We start from the raw sequence: 11,068 nt of genomic DNA, 5'->3' as shown, positions 1-11,068 counted from the left end.
CCAAATTGCTGGAATCTGACCGAAAGGTGTACGAAACACGATGCTAATAGTGGCTCTGTCTGTGGGATCCCTATAGACTTCATGTGTCTTTCGTGTACCTACGACAACCTGTTTTTAGACAACTAGGGGACAAGAAGAAGCAACATCAACAAACATGGAAGCAAGGCTCGTGGTAATGGAGCACTGGTGGGAAAGCTAACTACCAAAGTAAAGACCTACCGAAAAGAGAACGAGACACTCAGAGTAGCCACTAACGGACCAAAAAACGATGCAAGGCCAAACAATAGTGAGCACGTAGAGTCCAAAAATGAAAAAGGGGGGGGGGGTGACGAGGAGGAAGAAAGAAGAAATATGCAAAACAAGCTGCGTGACTTCAAAGGGAAATACAAAGAGATGGAAAAAAAAGATGGGCAAGTTGGCAAGTTGTCATCAGCAGACCAACTGCTCACTAGCACATGCCTACCCTACAGTGAGGAGGTGATGGTCGTGCCCCTGCCACTAAAGTTCTAAATTTCCCTCATGGACGTCTATAATGGGACCAAGAACCCCCATGAACACCTGGAGACCTTTAGAGTCCACATGACACTACATGGTTTCCTAAGAGAAGTGGCTTGTAGAGCTTTCCTACTGATCTTGAACAGATCAAAGAGAGTATGGTTTGAGTCATTGGACCCCAGATGCATAGACAGCTTTGAGGAGTTGGCCCGTTTGTTCCTCACATAGCTTATGGCAAGCAGAAGAAGGAGACGCCTCGTGGCATATCTCCTTACCATCAAGCAGGGGGAAAATGAATGTTTGAAAGCATACCTAAGAGCGCATGACTACAAACAACCAATACGAGAATATAACTTTGACAACACTTTTAGGAAGGGTATGTCCACGATCCCAGTTCATGTAAGAATTGGCAAAAGGACTCCCGCTATGTTGCTAGAGTTATGGATGAAGCTGACAACTTCATTAACACTAAAGACACACTCCAGGTCCTGATTGAACCAGGAAGAAAGAGTTGAAACAGGCAGACAAGAAACGGAAGGCACCAAAGAAGAGTAAGGCTCGCGAGAAGTCGGAAAAAGGACCACGTGACAATAGAAGGGAGAAAGCCCCCACGAGAGGCCTGAGGTTTTGTTTTGACTAAACGAGGCTTACCATCCAAAAAGACAACTGACCAACTGTCCAAGAATATGGCTATATGAGCACTAGTTGCCACTATTGCACTTACCATCAATCCAACACTCATAATACAGAAGATTGCTTTTCCTTGAAAGAGAAAAGAGAACAAGCTAGACGACCAAGGTCACTATATCCTTTAGCACGAAGACCAAAGCGGGAGTGGAGGAGGAGATCGCGGGAAAGAAGTATAGAAAGGGTCGACAGACCAAGGGGAAGGAAGCCCGAGGCAAAGGGTTGTTGAGTGGGGACCTCTGCATGGCCGCCCCCGCAAACTACGTCAGGAAGGACCCCACTAGGCAAAATCAGAACCATCGAAGAAGGACTCGCTGGCGGGAGCGCAACATCGTCCGACCTAAAGGAGCACGCCAGACAAGCACGATACTGAGAAGTGTACTGAGTCGAGTACTATTCCACCAAATATAGGAAAAACGAGCTGGCCTTGTCATCTCCTTTAGAGAAGACGACGACGAGGGGGTCCTCTATTCCCACGATGACGCCCTGGTGGTGACTATGCTAGTCGCCAACTTTACCGCTAGGGGGATCCTTATCAACAATATCAATTTAGCAGATACCCTCTTTTGGGAAGCTTTCACCCAGATGGGGATAGATACCACCCGACTCCAACCAACTCCCATGCTGCTGAAGGGCTTCTCTGGGGACATAGTCCAACCAATTGGTACCATCACACTGTCTGTCTTGGCGAGCAGAACCCCTGTATGGCTTTCGTCTTGGTCGACTTTTTAGTGGTAAAAGCTCCCTCATCGTTCAATGCCATACTTGTCAGACCTACCCTCAACAGCCTGAGGGTGGTGATGTCAACCTACCACTTGAATATGAAGTTTTCGACCTCCCGGGGAGTAGGCGAAATTCGGGAAAAGTACATGTTACGTACATGAATTAAAGCCAAAGGATGGCTGGGTGCATGTAGTCCACAACCCGGGTGATGACCACATTCTCTTGCCCCTACCCAAACACACCACAACAGATGGAAAGATCCAAGATGAATAGGCACTCAAGAAAGTAGATCCAAATGAGCCACTGGAGTTAATCCCCTTGAATCCAAGTCTCCCGGAAGTTACGGCCAGGATTGGCAGTGGGATGACACTTGGAATGAAGCACGCCATGCAATAGCTCCTCATAAAACATTAGGATGTCTTCGCCTGAATAATCCTAGAGATCATGTAACACCACCTGAGCGTGGACCCAAAATCCAAGGGAGTAAGGTAGAAATGCTAAAACTTCAGTGCTGAGAAAAATACCGCCATCGCCGTAGAAGTCGACCGATTACTCATGGCAGGCTTCATACAGGAGGCACATTATCCGTACTGGCTGTCTAATGTTGTGTTGGTAAAAAACTAAAATGACAAGTGGAGAATGTGTATTGACTTCCCTAACTTGAATAAGACTTGCCCGAAAGACAACTTCCTGCTACCACACATCGATCTGAACATCGACTCCACAAAGAGTAATTGCATGCTTAGTTTTATGGATGCCTACTTCGGATACAACTAAATCCACATGAACCCCGATGATGAGGAGAAGACTTCGTTCATCACCGATTAGGGATTATAATATTACTCTGTAATGCTATTTGGATTAAAAAATGCAGGAGCCACCTACCAGCGGCTGACCAACCGCATGTTCAAGAATCAGATCAGGGGAAACATGGAGGCCTATGTGAATGATTTGTTGGTCAAAAGCGGAGCTCCCGAGCAACACCTCGATGACCTTCGTGAAGCCTTTACAGTATTGCAGCAGTACCAAATAAAACTAAACCCCGCGAAGTGTGCCTTCGGTTTAGGCTCCGGGAAATTCTAGGGTTTCATGGTTTTAGAACGGGGGATAGAAGCCAACCTAGAGAAAGTGAAAGCCATACTCCACATGGCCCGTCCTCGAAGCATCAATGAAGTGCAGAAGCTCACCAGATGAATAACAACCCTCAATAGGTTCGTGTCGAGATCCACCAACAAGTGCCTAACATTTTCTAAGGTATTGTGGAAAGCGCGAGTATGGGATGATGAGTGCGACCAAGCATTCCAGGCTCTCGAGAAATATCTCACTTGCCTTCCACTGTTCAGCCAACCCAGATATGGAGAAACTTTGGTCCTGTACCTTTTCAACCTCCCTGCAGGTGGCTTCCTTGGCCCTAGTACGAGACAAAGGGGGAATACAAAAGCCCGAGTACTACACTAGCTGGGCTTATCGAGGAGTGGAAGCTCGATACCCACACATAGAGCAGCTCGTCTTCGCCTTAATGGTGACCACCCGACGACTCCACCCGTATTTCCAAGCTCACCCAGTGAAAGCCCTCACTGAGACCCTCCTGAAGAAGATTCTACAAAGACCAGACGCCTCAGGCCGCCTTACAAATTGAGCAGTGGAGCTGAGCGAGTTCGACATTGAGTATGCACCCCGAAATCCTGTTAAAGGAAAAGTGTTGGTCGATTTTGTGTTAGAATTCACCGGCTTCCCGAAAAAGGTCAAACATGCACCTCTCGTGAAGCCCTGGTAGGTCTTTATTGACTACTCGTCCTGTTGGGCTGTAGGGGTAGCGGTGGTGCATATTGTTACAGATGTGGACGAAGAATGATTACGTTACTAAGTTAGCATTTAAAATTACGAACAATGAGGGAGAGTATAATACATTGTTCTCAGGTCTAGCGAAATGTCAGAAATACTCCAAAGTGCCTCATTGCCCACATGAGGAATTGACATCAATCACATCACCTTGGCCCTTCGCCTAGTAGAGAATTGACTTAGTAGGCCCTCTCCCATCGGATAAAGGAGGAGTAAGATTTGTAGTGATGGCGGTGGACTATTTCACTAAGTTGGTTGAAGCAGATGCATTGGCAATAATCATGGCAAGCAGCATTATTCGTTTCTTGTGGAAGATTGTCATTTGCAGACTTGGCATCCTTCGTGTCATCATATCAGATGATAGAAGGCAACTTGACTTTGACTACTATTGAGACTAGTGCCGAGACTTGGAGATCAAATTTCGATACTTGTCTCTAGGACATCTTCAGTCTAAAAAGCAGGAGGAAGCAACCAACAAGACACTGATAAAAATACTAAAAAGAAATTTAGTGACAGAAAGGGTGCCTGGGCATAGGAACTCTCCGAATTTTTGTGGGCATACCGATCACAGTGAGGAGATGTACTTGTGAGAAGGCAAAGGCAAGAATGAAGGAACTCATCTGACTCATCTAAACTTTTACTTAAACTACTAAGAAGATACGTAAATATTGGAGACTCCTCTTTTTACACGCTGTTATGATAGTTAAACTACTAAGAAGATACGTAAATATTGGAGACTCCTCTTTTTACACGTTGTCATTATCATAACAGCATTTATCTATCCATTTATTTGGCAAAAATACCATCAAATGCATGCCCCCGATGAAAAGCTAAATGTATATAGTACATACCTACCCATGAGCTTCACAATTTAAATCCACCCAATCGGAAATGTTAAAATACTTATGTACGAAAGGTGTTGCAGACAAACAACCCAAATGAACGATCATTGATGATTAGACCTATAAAAAGTGGAAAAAGAAAGATAAGGCTAAAAAAAAAAACAAAAACAAAAAATCAGCTCTAACAAACCATGATCATTAGATAGACATCTTCGGTGGACCACTAATTCCCGAATTTGACATGACCCTATCTTGCAGGGGGGCCGAGAGAGTGAGAGAGCTAATTCTTTAAGCAGGCCAGCTTAAGAGCACTCCAATGGTTTATGTATCTTATCTTTTAAAATATATTATTAAAATTTATTTTTTTATTTTACATATTAATTTTTACAATATATCATATATCACTTTATTTATTTTTTCTTTATATTATATTATTTAATAGTTTGTTGGAAAAAAAAGTACAAAAAGAGAGAAATTATTGTGAGAGATAAAGTATATAAAAAGACAATAAATAAATAAAATATTTTTATATTTATGAACAGTTTACTCTATATTTAACTGAATACTGTAGCAAAATGTAAAATATATTTAAAAATAAAAGATCCGTTGGAGGTAGTTTCAAGCTACTTTTCTTTAAATTTTACATAAAAATGAGTTTTACAAAAACCATTGCGAGTGCTATAAAGGAGATAGATAATTCTGTCAACCTCATTGGATGCTTGTTCCCTCTTCTTCCTAGATGTTTTAGGGACCAAAACCATCAAATAACATCACCTACCTCCCTTTTCGTCCTTTTTTTATTCACTATTTATTTTTTGGGTTTATAAATATTGTATTGTTGTCTTTGAAGAAAGACTTTCTTATAGTTTATTGTTCTTTATTCTTTCTAGGGACCTTGAGAAGTGAGAACCAAATAACCATCCATAACTTCACCTACCTTCTTTTTCATATTATTTTAAATTATCCCTTTATATCATTAATCTTGTCTTAAAAGACATATTTTATTAATGTTAATAGAAAAGTTTCCCTACTTACTCAAATTGGAAAGCCACTTATAAATTAATCTCTCTTTATGGACACCCGAAATTGAAAAATATATTAAAAGGTGGATATATAGTTTATTAGAAGGAAAAAACATCTAAGACAGTTTTTTTTTTTTTTAATCCCCAAAGACTATTGCTGATCACATCGCGTTGATTAAAATAAATTTCTTTTGGATATATCAACTTCCTATTACCGATTGGGAAAGAAGTCGTGATCATTGAAACTCAAGCATGCATGTTAGGGGGGTGGGGATTGGGGAGGGATTGATGCAAATTGGACTGCTAGAAGATCGAAGATAATATTTGAGTACTGATCAAATCGGCTACATCATATTAAACTTAATTTTATCAAAGCCTATCACAAACATAATAAAACATAATAATGAGAAAGAATTTTCTTTTTTAAACAACGTGGAATCTTATATACCATCGATTAATCTTATCATTCAGTACGGGATATCATAGCTAGCTCGTTTATGTTCTGCTTTTTACACAAGGAAAAGAAAAGGGATTAAAGACGTCAGTTTCATGGGCGATGATTCAAAAACCTTATTGCTCACTACATCATGTACTATACATCTTGCTCAAAGAGAGAGAGAGACGCATCACCAACTTGTGAAAGTGAAGATATGGGGAAGGAAAGCATAGTAGGCGATGTCGGCCATGCTTGTCCCCATAGTCAAACCGTTTTTTGAGCTCATTCAAAGTTAAAAGGATTTCGGCTTCTTGTTTTGCATCAGACAGAGACCTCAGAAACAATAATTTTCTTTTTTATTTTACGGATTATAAAGTACCCAAAAAGGCTAACCCCACTTTTTAAGAGTGATGTATGGCCGACTTGCAACTAGGCCTTTTCATTTCCTTCTTCAAGATTTGCACAAAAGAACCAACCTAGCCAGCCATGACTGAGTATCATGAGAAATTAATTAATAATGCTTTTTAAGCTGAGTAAAAAAAGGTACGGACGAACTGAGAGCATTTGGAATCACTACAAGAAAAACGAGTTTTTATGACCATTTAATTGTGACGAAAAGACCATTTGTGACCAAAACAGACTCATTTTGACTGTAAATAGTCATTTCGTTAGAATTAACTGACCACAAATAAGCAATTTTCTTGTAGTAAATATGTCAACGTACGTGTCACTTGATACGGAAGATAGCCATTATATAATGGTTGTATCAGTCCAAAAATTAATGATATATATATATATATATATATAATGAAACTCAAACCCACATTTTATTTTATTTTAAAGTTTGAAAGTATGTTAAACGTTATAATTAATACATCCCGAAAAGACCTTTATATAAATTGGTCTTCATAGGCTAAATCTGCATGCAGGTCAGCCAAGCTAGGCTTCCATAAACCTACAAACATCAGCCATCTTGTTGAATAGAAAAATCAGCAAAATAAGTTAGTCACACGTGAGGGATATCAATATCTCCGTCTGATCCTTCTCATTCTTCTTTTTGTGAAGCTCAGGGCAGGGCCCCAATATTTTTTAAACCAATATCTCCTAGAACACCAAACCCTCCACGTACGAGCGAGCTCCATCCCAAGGCACGACAATAAAGCAAATATTCAAGTTGAAGCTAGTATCAACGAGCTGGATACTGCAATTGTATGGGGCTATTGTTTCTTATTATATGGTCTAGAAGGAATGAAAAAAGTTGTTGACAGGTTGTATCAGTAGTGAGCAGATCATATTAATAGCATGGGTCCTTTCGATCTATGGCTAGCTAGGTTTCTATTCCTCTACTTGACATAAAGAATAGTGGTAGACTGGTGAAAACGAAACTTCAACAAATGTTTTCAGAGAAAGAGGCCCTCAGATATATACATAACACATAGCTTATATATATAGTGCTTCTGATCTGGTGTGGGACTGTACATGATCTGACTTTTATTTGAAGAAGCTGCTAGCAAAGGTATTGTTGAGTCGTGACCATTTTGGTTTGATATGGATATATTTTCGCTCGTTAAACATATCTAAAGTGCTGCCATTTAATAATTTGCATATATCGTGAGTGCGTGCTTCGCACATATATATACCATCTGGGCCTACAAGATATGGCAGGAGATGTTTGTCTCCTTAAAGATATCATAGAGAAAAAGTCATGCAGGCCCTGCCTGCAGTATGGATGTGTGCTTATATAAAAAGCTCAAAATATTTACGTCATGAATAAGTCTCATTGTTTTTATTTAAATGATATCAAATAGAAAAAAACAAAAAATCATGAACCAGATCTACATCCTGAATTAGTGCTTAATTTTCCTCCAAATTGGAGGAATTTATTTATTTTTCTCCAATTGTTGAGATACGCGCGCTCGTACAGAAGATATATATGTATTAATATTAATGTATCGTTTTATTATTAGCATATATAATCTATGATATATCATCATATGATTTTATAACTCAGTTGATGTCATGCACACATGATCAGGGATATTGATGATCGTCTGGATTGAGAAAACTTGACAGTTGAAGGTAAATTACCTATATCGATATATATATATATATATATATATATATATAAAATCAGCTCTAAATCAAGTTTTAGGCCGGTTAACGTTAAAAGTTAGAAGCTTTACTTCTTCGACAATGATAATATCCATTCGGGAATTCATGCTAGCTGTTTATTCATGATCTATTGCCCCCAAGAGCTATGTTTCATTACTTTTGATTGATCCACTCTGATCTGATTACTTACAGTTACAGTTGCCCTTAATTTGCAATACAAGTGACGCAACAGGCCGAGATAATTAAGATCATGATGAGAGAGAAGGTTTATTATATATCAACGTGATTACTCTTTTGATCTATATATATAATACCTGCTGATCACTAATACCTGCAATTAAAAAGCTGTTATAATTAGTGCACTTCAGCAAAACCTGATTACGCGACCGCGTCTGGATATAAACATGAAAACGACATTCAGAACTGAGAGAGAGAGAGAGAGAGAGAGAGAGAGAGAGAGAGAGAGAGAGAGAGAGAGAGAGAGAGAGAGCTGTTCACGGTCCCATGATTATTCCCCGACAATGGAACAGTTTAACAGTTTAATCATATAGACATTCTCTATTCTCATCATCACTCAAAAACCAAATTCTTTGCCTTTAGATCTTTCGTCAAAAAGGAGATATATTGACATTTAAAAAGCCGGACCCTTTTCTAAGTTTGACTCGATCGTGATATTAATCCCCAAATTTCTCAAATGTTGTAAAAATTTCAGCTCGCATTGTGACAGATATCATTAGTGAAAGGGGTTTTAATTTAATTATATATGCTCCGAATCAACATGCAGCAGTACCTTAAGTTATAAAAAGTTATGATGTATACATAGATATCTTAATTAAGAATCATGCATGTTAATTAAAACTTATTAATTAATAGTTTAAGGAATTATATATATTCCAATTTCTGCAATTTTATGTAGGTATTGGAAACCAAGCATGCAGTAGCTTGAAGATGCAAAACATAATTTTCACCTGTTGTTAGATTCAATTTACTCTTGCAGGAAATTCTTCTACACGTACCACGTCGTACGTACAGGATTTGTGTGGAGATTCAGAACCCAAAATTGTTTTGTCGTTTCCAATTGGGTCCGGGGTTCAATTGGGAAAAGGTTTCTGATCTCTTTCTGTAGTCTTCTTATTTTACGGACCCAGAAGCTCCTGCGCTGCTACCGTAAAATGAAGGAAACATGGCTCACACAGACAAATCATGGAATCCAACAATATTGAGAGAACATGATAATCTCACAAAGACACAACAAAAAGTAGTACTGTACATGCACAGATGATCATGAACAAAAGCACGCAAACTAACGATCCAATTCACTACCTTAATTGGTCCAAAACTCATCTAATGTGTTGGAAAATCACTATGCGGAGATTATATATAATATCATGTAATCCTGTGATCATAGATTCCATGGACCTATTAAATTCTTAAAACCTCACTTGTATTTGATGACTGACACGTAATGCATAGTACAAAGGTATACATGTAACATGCTAAACCGCCGTGTCCTAGTTGTTATCTTTCTTCTAATATTTCCGTTTCTTCTTCTTTTACTTTCGAATTTTCCCATGAATATTTTACTTGGATGTATGACGGCGGAGCATTTTCAAAAATAGCTCCATAAGTTTTCCCCACCATCTGAATTATGATCTCCCGGCGAGTCTTCCGATGAGTTTATTCTCGGAGGAGACACCAGCATTCCCTCCGCCATGTCCACTAGCAAATTTGGCATTCCAAATATGGCTTCCTCATCCACAAATTCATCTCCGGATTTTATACCAGCTTCATGCGCGGTATTATCATGATTGTTGCGGCGTGACTGCAGCCTGGGTCCCGAGTTGCCACTTGATTCCGGCTTCTTCAATGCGGCAGCTGCTGCGGCGGCGCTACGTATATCGAGGGGCGATGTAGAGGCTGGAACTGGGTATAAACCAACTAAACCTGGGAAGTTGAGAACCGCATCGCCGCCTCTTAGTGCTAGCGCGGCCACGTCATAGGCGGCAGCAGCCATCTCCGGGGTCGGGAATGTGCCGAGCCATATGCGTGTGGTCTTACGTGGCTCTCGGATTTCTGAGACCCACTTGCTGCTCCGGCACCGGATTCCGCGATACATTGGGTGTTTCCCGGTGGAACTTGAGGCCATGGATGGGCTTTGTAGATTCAAGCAAGAAGAATATTGATGATCAGGGGGATGAAATCACACGTGTAATAGCTAGGGTGAGAGTGTTGGATTTATTGACGATGATCAAATGGGTAGCTCTTTGGGAGGAAGAGGAGGAGGCCAGTGAAGGGGACTGGCAATGGCAGCTGAAGGGGTTTGGCCCAATGGGTGCGTAAAAGGGTCGAGATTGATCTGATACAGAAAGGGTATGCCAGAGACTTTGTTTTAAGATTTATGAGTAGGCCGTCTGTGTTCTATATATGTATGTATAGTTGTCATAAAAAGGTTAAAGCGTGGGGATTTCGCGGATGGCCGGGGTCAAGTGACTACTCCAAAATCGTGGCACCAACTTGGTATTAGTAATCACTCGTGTTTTTAGTCTTTTGGACGGGAGAAAGTTGAAAAATGATAATTGATTTAGGGTTTTTTTTTTTTTTTTTTTTTTTTTTTCGGTGTGCATGCAAGATATAAATACGCTGATGATGGTGATCAGGCACACGCATTAATTTGGCACAGCCTAGCAAAGCATCTAGCTGCTATCTCCTTTCATCCCTTAAATATTAGTGCCATCAATATTCATCACAACACATTTTTGTTCTTGGGATGAAATGTTTTTGCAAATGAAATGAAAATTGTTCCAAAATATATTTTTAAGAGATGAAATTCAAATTTTATTTCAAAAAATTGATGGAAGTTGTTATCCATTTGAACCTAAAATTTTGTGTTCGAATAGAATATATTGGGA

The 11,068-nt window shown here is 39.8% G+C and overlaps 1 protein-coding gene across 1 annotated transcript; it reads right to left on the bottom strand.

Moving 5' to 3' along the window:
• Positions 1 to 9,368: 9,368 nt before the first annotated feature.
• On the bottom strand, positions 9,369 to 10,535 carry LOC121235138 (ethylene-responsive transcription factor ERF027-like). The gene has a single exon (XM_041131402.1). It carries the CDS (start codon positions 10,303 to 10,305, stop codon positions 9,769 to 9,771), a length of 537 nt encoding a protein of 178 aa, XP_040987336.1. The 5' UTR covers positions 10,306 to 10,535; the 3' UTR covers positions 9,369 to 9,768.
• Positions 10,536 to 11,068: the final 533 nt, after the last annotated feature.

This window comes from Juglans microcarpa x Juglans regia, chromosome 6D (genome assembly GCF_004785595.1).
Source record: "Juglans microcarpa x Juglans regia isolate MS1-56 chromosome 6D, Jm3101_v1.0, whole genome shotgun sequence".
NCBI classification, from domain to species: domain Eukaryota; kingdom Viridiplantae; phylum Streptophyta; class Magnoliopsida; order Fagales; family Juglandaceae; genus Juglans; species Juglans microcarpa x Juglans regia.
Note: the sequence above shows the minus strand (reverse complement) of the source record. Positions and strands in the feature narration are given on the sequence as shown.